Source organism: Glossina fuscipes, unplaced genomic scaffold (genome assembly GCF_014805625.2).
Source record: "Glossina fuscipes isolate IAEA_lab_2018 unplaced genomic scaffold, Yale_Gfus_2 1, whole genome shotgun sequence".
In the NCBI taxonomy this organism is placed as follows: Eukaryota; Metazoa; Arthropoda; class Insecta; order Diptera; family Glossinidae; genus Glossina; species Glossina fuscipes.
Window position 1 is genome coordinate 41932150 of NW_023998415.1, and position 23778 is coordinate 41955927.

Consider the following 23778-nt stretch of genomic DNA (forward strand, 5'->3'; position numbering starts at 1 on the left):
AAACTATTATTCAAAACACTTCTCTAACGTTCCCTCCTTTTCCCGCTCAAAAGTTAAAACTAGTAAGAAGAAACGCTAGAAAGCACAACAGGTAAGTAAAGCGTTCACTGTAAAATATTTTATTCGCTTTTTTAAAACACGCTCGACGCAACCTTCCGCTGTCGTTTATTGTGAAAGACTAAATTTCTGTATTAACTGAAATATTCATTTTACTCTTTCGTTTTGAAAAAATTTCTTCCCTACCACAGGTGACGTTTATTAAACTAAACAAAAAAGAAAAAACATACGAAGAATCATCATAAAGTTATTTTTAAAAATAATACACACTAAACTCAAATGAATTGAACTGATTTCAACTGAACTCATTTCATGACTTGTGTGGTTCTCGATAAATAAATATATATATATATATACATGTATACATATATATGTATATATACGTATATATATGTACATATATGGACATTTAAACATGTCGATAAATATATGTATGCAATTTAATTTTTCCTACTCCATTATAAATATTATCAAACTTAGAAGGCCCTAAAGCAAATTCTTCGGGATGGATTACCGTGAAAGAACACTATGCAATTTTTGTATGAGCCTTGATATTCAATACTTTATTACATATCGTTTAGCGTAGGACTTATGAACAACAAAACATGACTAACACTAAGTTTGAGGAAAATTTAAGTAACATACTTATTGAAATTTTATTCATACTAATAGCTCTTCAGGCTTCAGTAATAAGTGCCTTAACAAATCCACGATAGGCGAAGGTAGTTTTATAGAAATAATTGAATCTCCTTCTGCTCCTCCATTAGCTAGCTATTAATAAAAAATTTCAAATCAACATCTAGTTTAATGGAAATTTCAGTTACCGCAATATATAGATAAAATTTTAAACCTGCGAATATCTTCCAAAATTTTTCTACATCACAACCAACCAATATCCAATAATATGTTTTACTTTCATTTTGCTCGATATAAGATTTCCCTGACCTTTTCTTCCCCAATGTACCATTCATTCATCCCACATATTTAGGTTCATGTGCATAACTTTCTGATAATTATAAAAAAGAAAAAACGAAAAGCAAAAAAAGTAGCATTATTTCAGCACTTTGACTAATTTTATATTAATTGGTCTAACACTCACAATATATAATTGTCACCTTGATTCATGTTTTATATATATATATGTGTACATATATATATATATATATATGTATATATGCTTGTATGTGTGTTTGTGTGTGTATATTTGTATACATTTCTTGCTATCAAGCGAAAAATGTTTTTCATTGACTCTCTATGAATAAATATTTTTTTACATGATTTTTCTACTGAGAGTTTGGACCAAAAAATGTCGTATATTCATAAAAATATTCATTAGGTTTAAAGTAGATTAAAAAATGAAAAAAAATTTCTTGTAGTGTACAACATGACCATATCCGCCGCCCACATTTTAATAGACATAAAATCTACTTACGACTTGTAAATCTTTTGAATTTAGGAACAGCATCAAGCTGCAAATATAACTATATTAGGGACACTCGAACAGTGTTGCGCATTTTTAGGAAAATTTTATATCTAATTTGTAAATGATAACACCCAAAGCATAACAATACGGAATGCAGAATAATGAAGAAGTTGATTTCGCTTGACGCCGAACTTTGTAGTTCGCTTCCAGCAGCTTTGTAAAATTTTTCATTTAATATGAATATTTTTGATTAACATTTTTATACGATATGATTAAGAGCAGTATGCATAATTACACAAAAGTAAAACCATACTAATATATACTGCATTATAATGACAATACTGACGAGTGAAAATTGAGATCATGTTATTTCTTTCAGGTAAAATTTCGAACTTATTATAACAATTTTAATAGAAAGCTCATAGTCAGTTACGGAAACAGATAAACGCAGCTATATTAATTCATCTATCTGTATGCGGATTACCAATATAAAATATATGTAGGATCTTCTGTGCATCCCTTTTCCAATGCTCTACTTCATGTTCATTGAGCTGTAGAATCCTTATTTCGCATATCAAAGAACATCATAGACATAAGTAATGTAATATTTTATAACATACTTTTCTAATGTTTACTTTGAAATTTTTTGTTTTTGTTGTTCTGAAACAATTTTCCAAATAAACTTTTAATACTTCCCTTCTTTTCAATTTCAAAATTGAATTAGAAAATGTATCCAAAAATGTATCTTTTCTTATCATTTACCCCATGTAGCGGCTACACGCTGGGAACGTTCTCTGCGCTTGTCTGCAAAAAACAAAGAATTTGAAAAAATAAAGAAATCATTTTCAATTAAATTTTAAGCTTTCTCGCACATTTACATCTTAAGATTATATTATTTATTTATCGATGAAATACAAAAAACCGAAGGTTATACGCGAAAAAAAAAAAATAATATTTGAAAGCAAACGCTTCTTAGGTTCGCCTTTTTGCTATTAAAATTTTAAATGAAATACTTTCTTGTTTGATTAGATTCTGAATGCGTTCGTTACAAATCAAGCATTTCCTTGTTAATTGCAATAATGCCATAATGCAATAATTTTACTTGTAAATATTATATTCTCCCACATAAAAGTCATGGCACATGTGCACGTATAAATAGAGATTATGAAATGTTACATTTTTTCAGCGAGCCGTGAATATAACAATAATAAAAATTTCATTTAACAAGCAATTATTCTTTTTTTACAAATCAATCGTAAAAAGAAAAAAATCGGAATACTTAAAAATTTGATTACCTCACTCAGATGATGGCTACACGCAAGCATTCATATATTTAATGAATGCAAAATTATATGAAAATGGATAAGAAACTTAAAAGCTTAAATATTTGGACCATGTTGTATATATTTGTCTTAACTGTCCGTGTTTCAATTCGATCTCTAAGCGTCTATGTGGATAATCATATCCATCTTTTTTGTATCTTTTTTTTTTAGAGAACCTTTGCATGAAAGATTTGTTAAACTTATCTGTAAAAGATCTTAAATTTCTAATTAATCTTTTTAAAGCGATCAGCCATTCTTAGGGATTCAGTATAAATTATTTGGTCTTGTTCTCGAAACACCAAAGCTTGTAAAAAATTTTTTTTCGTACTTTATATAACAAATTTTACTAAAAACACACAATTAAACAAACTTGCTTAATAAGGCTTTCGTATATAATCACTTTATAGGATTATCATTATCATTTACTTTATCTGCGTTTTCAAAGACATCTTAGAATCGATTGAATTAAAAATGAAATTTACTGAAGGTTATCTTTCAAGAAAAAAATAAATGCATATACAATCATCTTAAACATTGAGTATTTTGATCTATTTACTGAACAAATAGATAATAATTTAAGTCTAAAGCGGACTTGTTTGTATAAATTCTTTGTATGTTAAAAGGTAAACGTTACAGATTTCAATCAATTAGATCATATTCAATGTAATTTTTTGCAAAGTTTCACTCTCCTATGTTTCTCTAAGCGCATCTAATAGAAATAGAGAAAGCGACAGCAGCGAATTTAGAACAACAATGGGAAGAAACTAAAAAACTCTATCTTATTGATAAGTACTTTTGCATAAAAACAATTAAAGCAATAAGAGTGTCATGCATTTATTAATTTACAAGCCCCTAACTATTATTAGACTTTCTTGAATTTTTAGAAAAACCAACATAATTTCATTATGATTACGTTGACAGTGACACAGATTTTTTATATATTTCTCATAATTCAAGGTACTATGAATCAATCTTTGCAATCTATATGAATTGAAGATTAATTTGAGAGACTCGCAAGGCCATTTGATATAATAATAATAATAATAATACCTTGCCGTGACGCACAAAATGCCTACAGCCATCTGTTTGACTAATTAAAAAGTGTTTTTTTTTTTAACTTTTTGCTAATGTGAATTTTAAAAAATATTAATCATCTTGAGTTTTTTCTATATATTTAAACATTTTGCTTAAAATGACTGAAAACAATCAAATAATCACAAATATATATTTGCAAATATTAGACAAACAAAAAAAAAAAAAACTGCCAAAATAAATTAATTAAAATTCATATTTTATGCTTTAACACATGCATATAAATTGTTATCATTAAAATGATCAAGCATGTTAAGAATTCTCTAAATATTTTAAAATTGTAGCAATTTGAAAAAGTACGTGTGTAAATGTGTCTCATGGTCCTATACAATTCAAAAATTATATAATATTTTATCGAGTAAATATTTAAGAAAAATATACGGCTTTTCTATTTATATGTAGCGTCTTTTCTTATTTAATTATTTTATTTGCTTTTTTTTTTTTTTTTTTTTTTTTTTTTTTTTTTGTTCTCTTTGTGTATATCACTTTGTACAAGTCCACCCACCCCTATAAAGCTCAGATGACCAACAGCCAACAGGTAATTTGTACGCATATAGGCGAATACGTATATGAATGTATTTAAAAGCCAGTTGTTGACAATGTCACGTCTTATGTGTTTTTATATGCTTTGCAGTTAAATTTCAAATTTGAAACCTTTTATGTTAAGAGAGCCCTTTTCCTAATGCTAGTATTTAATGACATGGTTTTCTTATTCATTGATTTGCTAATTATCGTTAACAAGGCGCCAACATGCTGTTTTTCTATTATTTTTGTCAACTATACTAGCGTTTGAATTCTCACATTTTTACCAAATTACTGAAGTATAACTATTGGCGATGTGTTATGACAGAGCGACTGACACTAGTTGGACATTTCAATGCAAAAAATTACGAAGCATTAAATGTATTCATTATATATTTTAGAGCGTCGCATCTCTACTTATCAATTGCAAACTATTGATTCTGGTGAAGATGAAAGTTCTTCATCAAGCAGAGAAGATAATTTGCCAGAATCCCCAGAACAACAGCCCTTACAACCACCGCAATATCAGCAATACCCACAAATAAATGGCCAAGTACCGCATAAGTCACGACCACGCACTAAAAAGTCTAAAATTCGTAGTAAATCGCTGCAACCTGAATCAACGATTCCCTGGCGTAAATCATCACGTCCCAGACGTGGGCGTTCACTTGACAAATCACCTTTTCTACCAGGTTATAAGCCTGCACCTGTCAAATCCTGGACGGAAGAAACTGTTACTTTAAAACCAGCTCCTATTGAAAAGAAAATTATACCAAAGTTAGAAGCCGCCAAAGTAGTATTAAAGTCCATTAAAAGTGAACGTGACCAAGGTTTGTTGAACATTGGTTACACCTTAGAGAAGATAATCAAAGGTAAGACCCCGAAAGAAGCCATACCGTGGATAGATATGAGGGAAAAACTACGCCATGTGGCCACTGTGCAGAAACAATTAGAAAAATTCGAATTAGATGAAGTTTATTTGCATCACATTGAACGACCCAAAATTTCTGATCAAGAAATGCCGCAACATGGTGTACAGGAACAAGAAATACGCGATCATGAAATTCAGCGTTTGAAAAAATTGGAAACGTCAGAAATTATGGAAATGACAGAGCAGATAGAAAAATTAATAGAAGAACAGCAAAAGAAGGGTGATGCCATACCATGGAAGGAAATGCGCCAGCATTTGAAAAAAGTTGAACATATACATAAAGAAATTGAGAAATTCAAAGTGGAAGAAGTTGAACTTCGTCATTTAGTGACCGAGGAGATTGTTACTCAGGAGACTACTACGGCCACTGAAGACACGGTCATTATGAAGGTGGATGATACTTCTAAGCAGTCGATACAAAAATTAATGCGCCGAAATGAGAGACAGAAGTATGTTGAGGTGGAAGACATTCAGAAGCAGCGCTACATCACCACTGAAGACATTAATCTTCTCAGTGTAAGCGAGCGTGAAAGACTAGAAAGTCAACGACGCATTAAAGAAGAACAGGCCCTTAACTGGCGTCAAGTTCGTCAACCTCAACAATTAATTCAAATCGAAGATACTCAAACGCTTCATAGGCAAGAACGTGAAGAGACTCTACTTCGAACTCGGCCTCAACATTATGAAGAAATACAAGATAAGCTGGTTGAGTCTATATCACAAGCCCAACAATCTGAAGATTCGAAACCACTCCAGTGGGAGCGAGGCAGAAAACAACGTGTATTAGAAGAACAACAGAAACCAAAGATAAAAGAAAGAACCGAAGAAACCGTACTTAAAGAAGCCACCAAAACTACACAACGACGTATTGTTTCTGAGCCCCGATCAGAGGAAAAAATGGAGCAAATCACGCTTAAGCCCACTCCACGGCAGAAACCAAAGCCTGTAGAAAAAACGGAAAAGCCGCACTTAAAGCCACTAGCACGGACAAAACAACAAATTCAAGAAGTCGACGAACCACTTATTCGAACATATGAAGAAGCAGTCGACGTGTTAGAAGAAGAAAAACCTGCAGAAGATTCTGAATCACTTCAGCCAGTCGTATGGGCGCGCGGTAAAAAGAAGTCCACTCAAAAACTACCGGAAAAGATTGAAAGAAACTATGAAGAAGTCACAGATATCTTACCAGAAGAAACCCAACCGCACCCAACTGAACAGCCTGAGCCTGTATTATGGAAACGGGGAAAGAAAATACGGGAATCTGTGCAAGAAAAGGAAGTTGGTCAAATTTCGGAAGTAAGCAGCTTAGAAGACCAGAAATTTGATGAGGAATTTAGGAAGCACGAAGTTAAGTCCCGATTAATACCAGAACCAAAACAAAAAAGAATGGAAGAAGTTAAACTGAAACCTACACCACGTTTAAAAGCAAAGGAAGAGACAAAACCCGAAGAAGTTCAGTTGAAACCTATTAAACGCATTCCACCGCAAAAGACGGAAATAGTTCAAGAAACGTTGCAAAAAACTTACAAAGAGGCTTCAGATGTCTTACTCGATGTTAGCAAAACTCAAGAACTAGAAGAACTTACACAGATTGCTTTGGAATATGAAATGAAAAAACCAAAGGAGGAAAAACTTGATGAAGTTAGACTAAAACCCATAACCCGTTCAAAGCCAAAAGAACAACTCCAACCTGAAAAAGTTCAGTTAAAGCCTGTTAAGCGTGTTCAACCATCAAAAGCGGAAGAAACGCAAAAAGCACCGCAAAAAGAATACGAAGAAGCTATAGACGTTTTGCCGGATGACAACAAATATCAGGAACGCGAAGAACTTAAGCCGATTGCTTGGGAACGTGGAAAAAAGAAACCACAAAAATTATTAGAAGAAACTCCTGAAAAAGTGCAAACAGCCTATGAAGAACAAATCGATGTTTCGCCGGAGGAGACTGAACCGCAAGAACCTGAGGAATCCAAGCCGAAAGAATGGAGACATAGCATTAAAACAGACAGATTACCAGATAAAGAAGAAGAGAAAGTTATTGAAGAGCTTAGAGAGCAGAAAAAGAAAGTTCCACTGGAGCCAAAAGAAGAAAAAATGGAGGAAGTTAAGCTTAAACATAGACCGCGTTTAAAACCAATGGAAGAACCTAAGGCGGAAGAAATTCGACTGAAGCCCGTGAAGCGGGCTCAGCCGTCTAAAGCCGAAAAAGTTGAAGAGACTCCACGAAGATTTTATGAAGAGAAAACAGATATTTTGTCTGAAGAAAGTAAGCCACTAGAATCCAAGGAGTTGCAGCCAGTACCTTGGGTTCGTGGCAAAAAGAAATCACCACATGACACAACTCCCAGAGAGGTTGAACAAGATACATTAATTAAAGCTCATGAAAAAATTGAAGATATTCCACTGCGAAGAAGTATTGAAGAAGAGGTTGAAGAAATTACGGAAAAGATACCACTTAAGACACCAAAATCTGTACATGTCCCTGAAGCACCCGTAGAAACTATAGACGAAACTGACTCTGTTTCACCAGCAGTGCGAAGAAAACAAATAGAGGAGGAGCCTGAACAAACAGTGCATCCCAGGCGAACAAGAAAAATTTTGCCTCAGGAGCCTGAAAAACGTGAACAAGTTGTATTAAAGCCAATTCCAAAGAAACCAAGGCAACAAAAAGCTCAAGATGAAATATTAGAAGAGTCTACACTTAAGCCCATACGAAAACCGGAAGAATTAGCAGAACCTGAGCAAACTAAAGAATCTGTTGTAGAAGAAATAACCGAAGAAATCACTACAAAACGTACTAGAAGAAAAAAACCAAAGAAATCGACAGGCGAAGAGGAAGAAGAGGTAACTGAAGAAGTTCAACCACTAGAAGCAACGATTAAGGAAGAAACAGTAGATTTGGTAACATCCAAACCAGAAATTGTACAAAAGTCGTACCCAGAACCAAAAGACGAAAAACTGGAGGATGTCAAATTAAAACCTTTTAGAAAACAAATAAAGCAATTACCTCAAGAAGAAACATTGGAGGAAATACGTCTCAAACCGGTAAAACGTGTTACGTCAAAGCCTGAAGAACAAAAGTTGGAAGAAGTATTATTGCAGCATGTTGAGAGACCAGATCAAGAAATTGTTGTTGAAGAGAGAGATAAGATTAAAAAGATGAAGAAACCCGAACATGAAGACTTACCAGATATATCAGATACTGAGCGAGTTAAATTGGAAACAGCACAGCACATAGAAACGGAAAAAGAAATAACAGACGAACTGCATAAGCCTCAGTTACCCTGGAAACGCGGTGAAAAGAAAAAACCGGAGGAAAAACCTGTTGAGGAAAAACAATGGCCTAAAGGAAAACGTCGACCACTGCCTGAAGAACAACCAGTAGAGGTAAAGTTAAAACCAGTACCACCGAAGCGTAAAGAGGAATCAAAGAAACCAGATCAAATTATACAAGCGCCAAAATTAAAGCCTAAAGATGACATATCGGAAGAAGAAACCGATTTCGATGCTACGGCAAAACCAGAACCTAAAGAAGAGATCCCTGGCAAAGCGAAAAAAGAAAAGAAGAAAAAGAAACCTAAATTGCAAACTGCTTATACTTCCGTAGATGATATATATGAAGAGTTGGCGGAACCATTCGCTGAACCAATAGCCGAAGAAGATCAAGTTGAAAAAACGCCGATTGAGGAAGTGAAAGAAATTGCTTTAGCAGAAGAAGTTCAACCAGAAGAAGAAGTTTTGGCTAGCGAACAACAGCCTACAAATAAAGAAAAAGCACGCAAGAAACGCACTAAACGTTTGAAAGAAGTTTCATTTGAGGAGCAGCCACAGCTTATAGAGGCAGAAGAAGACAGTATTGTGGAAGAAGAATCTACACAAGAAATTTCCCAGAAAACTTTGCAATTGAAAAAACGTGAAGAAGTACGGCCTCAGTATATAACGACGGAGCAGCTCATTGAAGTCGACGTTGAGGAAGTTAAGCGAAATGTTGACATGAAAATTAGTTCACATATTGTCAAGAAAGAAAAGAGCCATGTTGTATTGGATACCAGTGAACCATTACCAGAGCTTGAGTTAATTACACAGAAGCGTGTACAAGAAGTAATGGATAAAATGGTCGATGAGGAAGTTGATTCACAAGGCGCAGTCAAACAAAAAGTAGAGGAAACCACGTTCCCTGAAATCGTGGAACAAAAACACCGTCCAGTTGAGAAGAAGAAAAAGGAAAGTAAGCCACCACGCATTACAGAAAAATTAAGACCACGTATGTGCGTGCCCGATCAACCAATAGTACTTGAATGCAAAATTGAAGGTTTACCTTTCCCCGAGATTCGCTGGTACTTTAACGACATACTCTTATTTGCTTCGGAAAAATATGAAATGACAGTGACAGAAAATGTCGCTAAGCTGAAAATTGCCAAAGTTACACCCAACGAAGTCGGTATTTACACTTGCGAAGCCAAAAACGAGGGCGGAGCAGCCACTAGTCGAGCAAACGTAATATTGGGTAAGTGCAAATTTAAAATATATTTAAGCCCGTCCTTCTTCGGGTTCTTCGATTTTTAAATTTATTCAAATATGGATGCTTATTATGAAAAACTTGTACAATAAATACATTTCCAACAACCCTTTAGACTGTACATAGTTCCCTTAGCTTCCTTAGTTTTAAGACATACGCTATTACAAATGTATTTTTTATATGACCCCAACAACTAATTCACTTCTCAAACACTATTACGCTAAATCTAGAAAAAGAGAAAGGCCTAGCACCACAATTTACAAAATCACTGAAAATACAGTATACTGAAGAGGAGACCCCCAAACGCCTAAGAGTTACAGTGACATGTCAGGTAATAGGCAAGCCAACACCACAGATTAAATGGTACAAGGGCATCGAAGAAGTCGTACCTAATGAAAGCGTACAAATGTTTTTTAATGAAAAGACAGGTGATGTCGCGTTAGAAATTATGAATCCACAACGAAACGAAGCGGTAATGTATACAATTCAGGCGCAAAATGAATTTGGCCGTGCTGTAGGCAATGCAACCGTTGTAAATAAGATCGAGCAAAAACCTGTGGAATTATTAAAGGCACCCACGGTAACACCACTAAGTGCTAAAGTAGTGCCACATGGCGCTACTCTGCTATTCGAGGCCAAATACGATGGTTTGCCAAAACCGGAAATTAGTTGGTTACGAAACGGTCGTCAAATTCAAATAAACGAAGACGTTACAATTGAAACTACTGAAACTACGACCACAATCAAAATAATTAATATGACACGTAAGCGTGCAGGTAAATATGAGGTTTGTGCTATAAATAAAATAGGCGAAGCCAAATCCTCCGGCTCAGTAGTAGTCAGTGATCAAGCACCTGATCAGGAGATAAAAGCCCCACGCTTTATTAAAGCCTTAGAGCCCATGTTCTTTGAAGAAAATACAGTAGCTATTTTAGAAACTGTAGTTGAATCCGAGCCATTGTCCTCGTTTCAATGGTTTTTACACACTGAACCGATAAAAACCTGTACAGATTTTCGTACAATGAGCCAAGACAACAAATCGACTTTATTAATAGAAAACTTTGAGAAAAAGTTTGTTGGATCATACACATGCCGAGCGGAAAATGTAGGAGGTTCAGTTACGACAACGGCCACGATTAATTTACTAGAAGAAGCTCCAGAGGAAGCGGCATTGGAATTTGAATCTCCGCGTTTCATTAAAGAACTAATCGAACCAATAGAAGTTATGGACGGTGAACCATTGCTATTGACGTGCCAAGTAGTTGGAAAGCCGACACCAAAAATACTGTGGTATCATAATGATGAGAAAATTATAGAGAACAAAGAAATTATTATAAAACAAGATGCTGACGGCGTTTGTCAACTGCACATAACCGAGGTATTCCCTGAAAATGATGGCGAGTACAGATGTATAGCGAGCAATAAAATTGGTGAAACAATAACAAGAACAACTGTTAACATACAAGGTATATAGTTGAAAAACACTCTAAACACCGCTCTCACTTTATAGCGTTGCAACCATAATTCCTATTTACAGTTAAAACCATCAAAAAGTCTACAGTTTAGTAACAGTTTGTGATTAATTTTTCCACAAAAAATTTTAAATCCAGTCATTTTACTAATGCCATAATAGTTTAGAAAGAGTTACTGGAATGAGCATGGACATGGTTATAAATATTATTTAAGTTGTTTGCTAAACGCTTGCATTAAAAAACATTGAAACAATATATGCAAATTTTCGTCTAATTCAAATTCATTTCAACTCTTTTTAGCATTTGAATATATCCCCGATTCTGAAATCACAGTACTTAGTGCTTCGGAGGAAGATCAAATAGATAAAGTAAGTGAAATTGGTTCGACGATAAACTAAAATACTTATGGTGAAAAAATATTTAAAAAATTATAATCACTTTAGCGTAAATCTTGGAAATTCATCATCTCAAGCCGATATAATAATTTACTAAAATCGTTTTTGTCAATTGTAAGAGTATCAGTCGGTCTTTTCAACTTTTTCTTGAACTAACCTTGCAAATACCATAAGAAAATATTTGTATTGAAGCTTAGTTTAATATTTCTGTTACAAGTTAGTCATTATTGCAATATCGAATTTTAAATTTGCGCATATTTTCTTAAGTTTTAAATAAGTATTTACTCACTGACAAGTGAAAATTATACTCTTTTGCCTATTCCAGCCTTGTTCTGAAACTTAATCTGCTACTGTTTCAGCTTTGTCCATAAATTTTTCGGGATTCGAAAAGCTTCTCAATAATGGACGATAGGCAGAGAGGAAAGAGCAAATCGATAAGTGGACAAATGAACAGGGCTAAAAAGATTAAGAATCGAAATGTTTAGGACGTAAGAGGTCTGAAAACCGTATTCCAAGGTATTATGAGCGAAAAGTCCAATCTTTGGTGGTGGGTGCAAAAATGCGTAAAATATTGCATTCATTTTGGACGGGAAAATGTTTATCTATTTTGGGTCAGCATCTTCTATAAATCATATATTATAACATAGGTGTTTATAGGCAAATTATAATCATTTGCTAATTTGAACTGTGTCATGAATTATGAATATAGAGTCATTCATTTTGTGGGTCCGAAAGTAAACGTAAATAGACAACATTTCTGACTCAAATTTGGCCCAAATTTTTTTTCAATACATTCTTCAGATGACCCTTATTTATGGGATACACTATATATAGAGTGGTATAGTAAATAACAATTGTTAAAACAAAAACAATGATCCACGTTTCCGTTTCGTGCATGTGGAATGAAGCCCATATTCGGTTAAATGGCTTCGTAAATAATGACCAATACGTGTATAAAACTTAAAATTTAGGTGTGATTTGTGGGCTGAAAGTGTTATTTTTTAACGCGAAAATGCAGTTACCCGGAACAGCTACAGAAACATGACTATTCATTATTAAATTATTTGAACTTAGGCGACATATACCTTTCAAAAAATCTTGCAACATGCCATACATTTCGTGGCATCATCAATTTATTACAAAAAAAAGTGCGATCTCATGCGAAGTCTCTATTGAACTTTTGATTTTGGAGTTATATTGGAGCAGCGGCTTACTCCAATAAACCACCAGTTCTAAATGAACCCATTCACTGCACACATTTACTAAGATTATTCCCGCTATTGATGAAATAAAAGCAGACTGTTGTAAAAAGCGGCAAAAATTGGTTAAACAGAATTGAATGTTCGCATAAATACAGAGGCAGTTATTTATATGAAATCATTTTTAGACGAAAATGACATGAATCAGGATCTAAAATAAAAGATAATTCATCTTGATATTTTTTTAAGGTTTAGTATCTATCACAAATTCAAAAAAATATTAAAAAAAAACACGTTCCTGACAAACTTATATTTATACTGACAAGCGGATAAAGTTCGACAACTTTTACACGACAAGAATCATCGAGGGGTTGACTATCTGTTAACCTTCCATGTCCTATAGGATTGCATTTAATTCGATTATTGTTTTAATCACTCTTGTCAAATTGTCCCGCTGGTTAAATTTGGCTAATTTTGCATATTAACGTTCCTATTTCTAGGGTCAATAGGCTTAAATTTGTTTTTTGGTCTTGAAAGTTCATTAAAGCTATCAATTGTGCCAAGTAAATGAGAAACTCACATTTATTCACTGTTTCAAGTAATAACTTGTGATTTTTTGTTTATTGTGCGGAAGGATCACGCTATCATTCGCATTCACCCTCATAAGGTTCTGATAAATGTATAAGTTTTTTTATCTGAGGCGGGCATAACTACAGACATTCAATGCAACATGGCCTTCACTTTTCAACGAAGAATAACCAGCTTAAGGAAAACAAGCATTTGAGGCAAAAAAATTTTGAGTAAACAATGATTTTTTTGAACTGCATTTACCTCATTTATGCCTTTATGGAGAAGCGTGGATAATAAATTTAATAAAATAGTAATTTTTTGACCATCAGAGCATATATCCTTTCGAAAACTGGAATTGTGAAGACGTGTTGATGGTATTAGTCTTTTTGATGTCTTTTGACAAGGAGCAAAATATTTACCGATTTTAGCAAAACTTTCTTTATTCCAGTCCTCGAGATGCTACGCTTTTGTTTGTTGTCTCTGTGTCTCTACATAATAAGAGACTAGATGTAAAAACAATTCGTTTAGGTTCTATATATTTATTGATAATTAACGATTGTTTGCCCCATCTATCCTGTTCAATGATTGCTACTTGAAAAGGTCGTCCGGTTCTTTACAACTTAGCATATATTACACTATATTATCACACACACTAAGATATCAAGCGTTTGGCTGTTTCGACTCTTCCCATCTAACTTTCATATCTGATTTAATTGAATTTGTAATAAAAAAAAAAAAACAACTTAATATTCTTCTTTTATTTTTCTTATCTAGACGATCTCGATTGACGAACAAGCACCGAAATTCATTAAAAAATTACCAGAGAAAATCGAACCCAAAGAGGGTGAATTAGCGAAACTGGAAGTCAAAGTTATTGGCAAGCCTAAACCGACAATTAAATGGTTACGCGACAATGAGGAAATATTTCCTTCAGAGGAATATCAAATAGAGAATTTCGAAGATGGCACATCAGTGCTGATTATTAACCATGTTTACCCTGATGATGTGGGCACAATTAGTTTTGAGGCTTACAATCCGTTAGGAGTAGCAGTGACTACTGCTTGGTTAGCAGTAGAAGAAGGTATTTTCAAATGTTGTCTCTTCTATAGCTTTCGAAATATATTTTACAGATGGCGTAACGAAGATTATAATTATGATTCGATATATATATTTCTAATATCAATTCTTTTGCAGCTTTTAAATGTTATAGAAGTTTTTCCTATAAAGCCCTGTCCTCTGTATATTAATCCTTACCTTAAGTTTAAACTTCAACACACAACTTTTACACATTTACGATTTTTGAAATATAATATAATTTTTTTCATTTTATTTATTTATTTTTTTTTTTTTTTGAAAACAATTAATTTAAAAAATTTCTCTTAAAAATTTTCTTTATTAAAAAAAGGTATTGTTGGCTCGAAAGATTATCGCAAACCAGAATGGGTGACACATATGGAAGAAATGCAAAGGGCTTTAAAAGGTAAGTTTTGAGAATGAAAGACAAAAGACCATACGTGTGCTGACAAACAGTAATCTTAAAACTTTTGTGTGTATGTGTTTTAATACAAATTAAAACAAAAAAAAAAAAAAACCAAAAACGATTGTCTATTTACAACACTTCCCCATGTGATTTTGTTTTTTACAAACTTTTTGTGACAAATTTTGTATGTAATTCATTCGCAAAAAATTAAGTGATATGTGTGGCATCAGCCTAGCAATTCCAGAAACTTACAATTCTCTCTTCCTCTCTGTTTCTCTCTCTCTCTCTCTTTCTCTGTCTTTCTTTTCCAAATGTAACCGAGTTCTAAAGCTCTTATGCAAAACAAAGTGAAAAAAAAAACAAAATCCATTTTTTTCAGTAATTAGAAAAAAGTTTTACGCCATTTTTTTTTTTTTTTTTTTTAAGAAAATCATAAAATTTATTATTCCAGCATTCTTCAAGTATCGAACCAATTCTGACACTATTGGTTTAAATTGGAAATTCCATAGCCAACGTATTCATCATATATTGCAAATTTCCTATGCTTTTTTTTCCTAAAAACGCTTTTTATGAAACTTCAAAGGAGTTTTAGACCTCTCTTGATCACGCTTCTTCACTGCTTTTGTTTTTGGTACTTAACCAGTTTTAAAACATTTCATAAATAGCAAAGAACGACAGAACCCTAACATGTTCTCATATCTATACCTTTAACGTTTTCTTCCTCTCCGTTGCTAACAATAGGTTCCAGCAGTACCGCTATGCTACGCATGATTTTTTTTTTTTTTTTGTCGTCTTCTAAACAAATCTTTAACAGAATTATCGCAATCTATTACAGAAACAGACAAACAAATTTCCTTCATCTCAACTTCTTTCTTATTCTTATTGTCTCTTTTTTTGCCTACGGTTATCTTTTAACGTTTTTTTTTTTTTCCTTATAAAACGGGACACGATATTGTATATCTGCGAAAGTACGGTTTACATTGCACAAAAAATTATATGATTAAACAAGGCTAAAATATAAGCTTTTCAATTTTATTTATTCAAAAAAAAACAAACTGAGTTCTTCAATTACATCTGTTTACATTCGATCGCTTACAAGTATGTATCTACCGAAACCACATATAATCCTTCTAAACATGCATGACATAATCGATTTTATTATGTCTCTCTATGTCTTTCTATTCGCCTGCCTAGCTTTCAGATCCTCACATTTATTATCGTTTAGTAGTCTCGCGATGACTTCAGATCGCTTAGAACTCAAGGTGTACAACTGTGTCAAATGTGAGGCCTATACCTTCCAGATGGAAATATCTTTTCCTTTGATCACAATAGCATATAAATCAAAAGGACACCAAAATTTGCACCAAAATCATGGTAAACTCGTGTAAAAACATGATTTGAATTACATCGACATGTAATAATTGCGATACGATATATGATCGATATAATGATTGAGCAGATCTTCGCTTTCTCTCACATTTAGTGCATTTGTTATAAGAACAAATTCGAAACAATTCAAACATAATTTATTTGTTGCGCGTATTACGCGTGGTTTTATTACATTTTTAAAATCGCACTACAAATGATATTATTTTGCAATTAATTAATTTGATTATTTCTACAAGGAAGAAATTAATATGTAAACCATATTTTCGGGCAAAGTGTCACATATAGATGTTAAGTCATTTCTTTTTACCTCGAAAATTTTATCATTTTAATCATACACCAAACAAACAAGTAAGTAAGCATTCAAAGCACTCTTGCAAAACAACTATAAAACGCATATGTTTTGTGTTATTCGTACAAGTAGCAACAGTAGCAGTAAACAATTTAAATTTTTGTATATATGTTAATAACGATTGAGATAGTCTCTTTAATAATTGTGCTATCTAATCTCTTGCTTATAGCTGCTAAGTGTTCGCCTTCAATTATTAATGAAATGCGCGATTCTCGTGCTGCGCTAGGTGAAACGGCTAAATTTAAGGTACAATTTGCCGGCAATCCCAAACCAGGTATTGTAAAAGATATATTCCTCTCGCACGATCACGAACTTTCAACATCCTTTTGTGGTCTCAGAATTCCTTCTCAAAATTAATCACCAAAAATTTGTTTTTAGATGTGCAATGGTATTTTAACAATGTCCAACTTAGGGAATCTAATAAATATCATATGATAGTTGAAGAAACTGAAGCTTTTCTGCAAATAATGAATATTAGCGCCGAAGACGTCGGTTATTATACTTGTAAATTTATTAATGAGATCGGTATGACTTTAAGTCGTGCGAAATTTGATATATCATCGACATCTACTAAAGAAGTCGATGCCACTACTACAGGACGCAAGCTTAAAGGCAAAAAGAAAACCATTAAAAAACTTGCGCCCCCAATAATTGTAAGAGCTTATTCAAGCTCTCGCGAAGGTAGCGTTCAGGAAGTTGAAACCGTTAGCACCACAGCCGTTGAGTTAGTACCAGCGGAAACAGTCGAAACGTCGATGGAAATTATTAAAGTACGTAAACCGATTTCAGTGCTAGTAGAGCAAAGTGGTGTTTCCGAAGTAATGGAAGTTAAAGATCGTAAAATTGCTGACGCAGAATTACTAAGCACACAACAAGAACACATAAGCATTGAAACGGTGAAGGAAAGCGAAGAGATTATTGAAAAAGAAGAAAGTACTATCACGTCAATTACCACCACTACCACTGTGGAAATCAGCGAAACTATACGCAGCCTTCGCACAAAGATCTCTCAAAAAACCATTACAGTCGAAGACATGGTAGAAATAAAGCAACATAGTGAAATCAATATGCTGTTAACGTCAATGAATTCAGCATCATTCGGCAGTATCGGCGAGTCGGCTTTACGTGATTTGGCTACTATTGGTTTATTGATACGTTATGGTTGCACTACGCTCGAAATCAATTTTATGTATGAGCAAAACATTTTTATTGCTTTGAAAAAGCCTGAATCACAAGCTGCTCTCGTACAACTAGTGGAACGCGAAGGACATGAAGAATTAATCACACAAATCCTAAGCGAATCGTCGAATGAGGATGAAGCCGTTTTGGCTGCCACTGTAGGTTTTAAGGCCTTCATACGCATGATTGAAACTTGTGAGATAACAATAGAGACAGTTATAAGAAAATTTGTTCGAGAAGATTTTATTCTACAAGACTGGAAGATATCTGGAAAAGAGGTTTGATTATTGTTTATGTGTTTCGAGTGTATATGATAGTTATTACGTTCTTGATACCCTTTGAATGGAAGTGAAAAAGGCAGAGTGGACTTAACTGAATAGCTTGGCAGAATTTAGAAGCACATAAAAGTTGTTCAGCTTTGTCAATTCTGGATGAATTTTGCTCTCAGTGTGTACAACATGCTCCTTGATTTCACTATTACCGAAAGCCGTTCATTATTGTTAGAGAGCATTATTTTTTCAAAAGCAATGCAAAGGGGGTTTCAGAAACCGGTAATTTTACTCGGGCCCCTAAATTTTACTTTAGTGAAACGCTCTGAAAAATTGGAAAATTCTGCACTCACGATTTTACATTCAAATAACATATTTTGGAAATCCGAAGCGCCATTTCAATCAAACACTTCCAAAATTAATAAATTACTACAGATTATCTTAATAATTGCAAAATTCCACACTCACGATTTTACATTCAAATAACATATTTTGGAAATCTGATATACTATTTCAATTAATCCAAAATTAATAAAATACTTCAGTATATCTGAATATACTGAGTTTTTCCATAAAAGTTATCCGTGGTTTAAAAAGTAAGGCGCATATAATATATACAAACACAAAATTCTTAATTCAATTCAATTTACAGTACGTAACTTAAAAACGGTTTTGCACCTTTCAAATACAGGCCATTTAGCGCAACATCACATTTACATTAGATCTTGAAGGTCTATTCTTAGTTAATAGCAAAAGTATCATTAGACTCAGATAAAGAAATCGCTATAAGGACAACTCTACAAGTTAACCCACTTCTTCTAGGTCAGTGAAAAGTGTTCTAATTTCTAGAAGCGTCCTATGGCACATCACTTTGATTCAACTTAACCTAATCTAAATAAGGCATACAGGCTCTAGGTAAAAGATGTCTACTTCCCATAGAGACGGCATAGTAATCAGCGACAAGAAAAAGGATTATATTCACTTTAAGATAACCCTTTTATAAAAGTTATTAAACCCATCGGCACACTTAATTACTAAATGCCTCAGATAAATGTTGTAATCCAAATTGATAGCTTGACAGCTGTTATAGATCATAATTTATTGGTGAAGCATTTTTAATATTCGTCGCTTTAAACTTTCAGACGTTATCGATGTATTTTAAGGAAAATCACGTTTTATTTTTTTTTTAGAAACTTAATTCGTGCAGTACAATTAAGCATGTATGCAGGAAAGCCCAAACAGTAATATAATAAGGCAGAGTTAATTACTTTAATTCGTAGTTTCACGCTGATCGAAAATATATATATATACAACCCTTCATGTATATATTTTGACTTTACAAACGCTTAAGAATCGTATACGGCTTGGTAGATGTATCGAAGAAATAGATGGAAAGGTTTCTTGCAATTTTTTATACAAAGACATTCCTTTTTTTAAATATTCGACACGTGAAGTAAATGTAATGTAACGGTAACATAGTTTGTTACAAGCGCATGTTGAAAGTTACAAAATATAAATTAATTACTTACCAATAAACTCCATTATATACATTCTTGAACATTGTCACCTACAACGAGAATGGGAAAAATATAATAGCATTTAGTTTCATAGCATTTAGTTCAATATTTGCTTTGTTGCTTGATGTGTTTTAATTTCTGTAAGCATAAAAATTAATTTACTTTAATGAATTTTCAAACAGAAAACTATAGAAACAACTCATGTGTTTGAAAGCAGTGAAGCTGTAACACATATCAAAATCGGTAAGCATTTGAAATACGACTGATATATTTGCTTTACAACTTACTTATATATGCTTTGCTTCTTTTTTTTTTTATTTTTTGCAAAATTTTATTTCATATATGCATTCAAATGCTTTAATACCTGTATGAATATAAACAAAACCTGTACCTAAATTAAACTAAACAGAGGAAACCATCGTTGAAGAGCGTACTGTCATAGTTCAAGAAGGTTTGCTATATGAAGATTCAGAATGATAAGACCGCACTATATAATAAACCATTTGACAACAGAACCCAACCAAAAACTTTTAACAAATTTTCAAAATTTAAAATAATAATAATAACCTTTACTAGAACATAATCCGTTATCCATTATATTTGAAGATCTTTGTATAATGAAATAAACAACACTTGCAAAAATAAAATAATAATAACTTAAATGATTTAAAAAAAAAAAAAAAACAATTAATGACAATTAATATAAAAAAACTAAACACAAAAACTCCAGGAAAGTGTTGATAATATTCTTATGTGTTATTCAGTAGCATTTGCCATAACGGCGTTTCTAATCTAACCTAAGAGTTTATTATACCTTCACTGCTTTATATTTGCGAACAACGAGGTAAGCTGGAACTGTTTTACCCATCTATAGTGCCAAATTACAAGTTCGCAAACAAAAAACTAAAATTTTAAACGCGTCTTTTTCATTACACCCCGGACAGTTTAGATTGCAAAACAAGCTGCTTCTAGCATACAAGTAAACAGTAATTAAAAAGATCAGATTACCATAGCGATCATAAACGATCAAAAAAATTATGCTCACGTTCCTACCTGATATTTTTCATCCAAGGTAATTTACAAAGCATCCAACCTCTCTAAGTCAAAGAATAGAGACCCTAACAAATTACAAAAAATTTTCTTCGGCGACTAATTGTCATTTTTTCAGAATTATTACAATTATATAGCTCCCACTCAAAAACTTGGAATGCATTGTTTTTAAAAATATTTTTAAAACTCACATAACGCCATTTAGAGGCCTTAGAGGAGGAAACTGAAATAAATAAGAAAAAAAACGAACCCGCTAGACGATAATAGAACCACCCGATCATGTCTAATATAAAGCGTTAAATAAGTACACATCTCGTGTGCTGAGACAAACTCGATTCACTTAAAGTTCAATCATTCTAATTGTCGAAAATATAGCACAAGTCGGAGTCTAACATGTTATAAACCGCAGCAGCTCGTTAACTGCTGTTTGCTTTGCAATATATCGGCTAATTTTTAGAGATCTAGCATCTACTCTCTTTGTAGAGAGCAGATTAAATATCGAACTTTTCAGAGCGAAATGTGGTAATTATTTTTGTCTGTTAGCAAAATTAGATTGGAACATGCCACTCCATTTGCCGAAAAACGTTATTCATTGTTATAACGTTGTTATATATATTTTGTTTCAATTAACATACTGGAATCGGAGATTCAGTTCACAGTTTACTACGACTTATGAATCATATTTATCTCTTGAGCAAAATATTTATACTCAACAATGTTTTCTTAATTACAAGCAATGGCTCGACTGGAACGCCTTCTATCGTAAACTCTTAATTGTTTGTGCTTAATTTCTTATATTTCATGATATCAAATATATTTTAAAATTTTCAATTGTATGGAGAGTCCTTCAATCCTTTAATTATTATAAGTGTATTTAAAATACGCTATCAAATTTGGACCGTAAAAACCAATTGAAAATATGTGAGTTACAACTTATGTACCTCTTCCTTCAACCTTTTTAAGAATTCAAATAATACGCAGTAAGAAACATAAAATGACGTGAATTGGGCTACCACAGGAATCAAGAACCTGTCCATACTTGAAAGTGTCTTCAATCTAGTTGTAGGAAAGTGATGATCCCATATGTTCATTGCACGACAAGCTGCAAATTACATTAAGGAATTCTTTGTTAAAATACAGTGTTTAATCCCATATGAAGGTGAGGGTATAATTACATCGGTTATTACCGATATATTCTCAATTGTTTTCAAATTAATTGCGAATTCTTATTTTTTTTCCTTTTTTAATAAGCTTAGCTGCCGTTGAATTGCTTTCTCGCTGATTTGTTCTGTTATCATATAAGCTTTGTTGCAGCTATCGATCGGCTATGATTTCGACTTATTTTCTGCCTACACATCCGTTGAACCTGCTAACCCACTAAATATATTGCACAAATTATAATATAGTAACAAATATATATGTATATATAATTGAAAACAAAAGGAAATCAGTCATTCTGATTAAGGTAAGTGATATAAAGTATAAATAAAACAAGCGCTGATAATCATACTGATAGTTTTACTACAGAGTCTTTTCACTTTTCCACGATTTAGAATTATAAGAAATGCAATACTTTCTTCAAAATATTTGTTTATCTGTTTCTCTGTGTACATATTTACTTTCGTGCATTTATTTACCTTTGCAGTCTCTTTAGCTCTAACCAATAAATCTTCCTCTTCTTTAGTTGACACTCATCATATCGGAATTTAATTTTGTTCATTTTTGTAAACGTTTACAGCACGACAATATCTGTTTCTCCTTTTTTTATTTACTTATAAAAAAAATAATCACAATCCACAGAATCAGCTGCAACCGTAAGAACCACTCTAGCTGAAGAGCAAATTATACAACAAGTGCAACAACATGAACAAGTCATACAGGAAACAGAACAACTTACCATAAAAATGGACAAAAAATTGAGAAAGCTCAAAAAACAACAAAAACAGGTACAAGAAAAACAAGAACAGGAAACTATGGTCGAGCAACAACAACAAGAACAGCTAATTCATACAGTTCAAAAACAGGAACCAGAAATTCAGCCACTATACAAACAAGCATTCGATGATGTCACCACCAGCATAACAAACGAAAGTTTTGAACACTTGACCACACCTACATACGAAGCTTTACCAGCTCAAACACTACCACAAGATATCATTGAATCCACTGCTCTTGCCGAAGTTCCACTTATGGGGCCTTCGGTTAAGCCCAAGTCTGCCAGAGCTATGAAGCAGTTAACGCCACAAAAGAATAGCATCTTTAAAGAAGAGTCTTTAGTTCTAGAGACTGAACAGCGTGCTAAAAAATTCATACCACCAAAAGAAAAAGTCAGTGAATCGCTGACTAATATAAAAATGACAGTTCCTCAAACCAATGAGGTTCAACCAGAACAAATGGCAGGCAAGGTAGTGCCCTTACAAATTACTTCTGCAATAGCTAGCTCTATTAAAGATATGAAACAACTACAGTCTGTAGTTGTTGCAATCCCATTAATCGGGGAAAGCGCCAGTGAAAATATTCCTGACTTAGGTAAGACAGATCAACATGCTAAGTTCAACATAACACCATTGCAAGCTCAACAACAAGAAGAAATAATGATCTCAGATACTATTGAACCACTCAGTGTTCTCAGAACCCCAAAAATAACACCAATAATTCAAGCTGAATTGTCCCAAAATAAAGCCGTGGAAATATTGGAAACAGTTAGCTTAGAGAGAGAAAAGAAAGCAGATATTACAAAGCCTGAAAACATAAAGTTAGTTGGTGATAGAACTCCCATGTTAAGCAAAATAGGAATTTCAGAAACTCTTTCTCACGACAGTGTACGAGAGCTTCCGCTGAGCGAACAACCCACAAGCGAATATATCAAAACTGAGTTCCGTGAACATGAGTTTTATACAACTGCGGAACCCTTGGCTATTGAAAAGGAAGGCAATTTAATGCCCGCTCCCAAACCATATACTGTTAACGCTACCTGTAGTTTAATGGAGACTGGTTTGCCTTTAGAGATAACTGAAAGCAAAATAGCAGAAACGGTAACAGAGAC

The 23778-nt window shown here is 33.3% G+C and overlaps 1 protein-coding gene across 1 annotated transcript in view; it reads left to right on the top strand.

Moving 5' to 3' along the window:
* Positions 1 to 22159, top strand: part of LOC119631985 (titin) — a 44358-nt gene extending 22199 nt beyond the window's left edge. The window contains exons 13-22 of the mRNA XM_038024641.1: positions 4818 to 9851; positions 10094 to 11329; positions 11636 to 11703; positions 14274 to 14580; positions 14905 to 14979; positions 16887 to 16991; positions 17096 to 18174; positions 19865 to 19925; positions 20092 to 20133; positions 21989 to 22159. Of these exons, the coding sequence (XP_037880569.1) occupies positions 4818 to 9851; positions 10094 to 11329; positions 11636 to 11703; positions 14274 to 14580; positions 14905 to 14979; positions 16887 to 16991; positions 17096 to 18174; positions 19865 to 19925; positions 20092 to 20133; positions 21989 to 22014 (8033 nt within the window). The 3' untranslated portion in view covers positions 22015 to 22159. The remainder of the gene's footprint in view (positions 1 to 4817; positions 9852 to 10093; positions 11330 to 11635; positions 11704 to 14273; positions 14581 to 14904; positions 14980 to 16886; positions 16992 to 17095; positions 18175 to 19864; positions 19926 to 20091; positions 20134 to 21988) is intronic.
* Positions 22160 to 23778: the final 1619 nt, after the last annotated feature.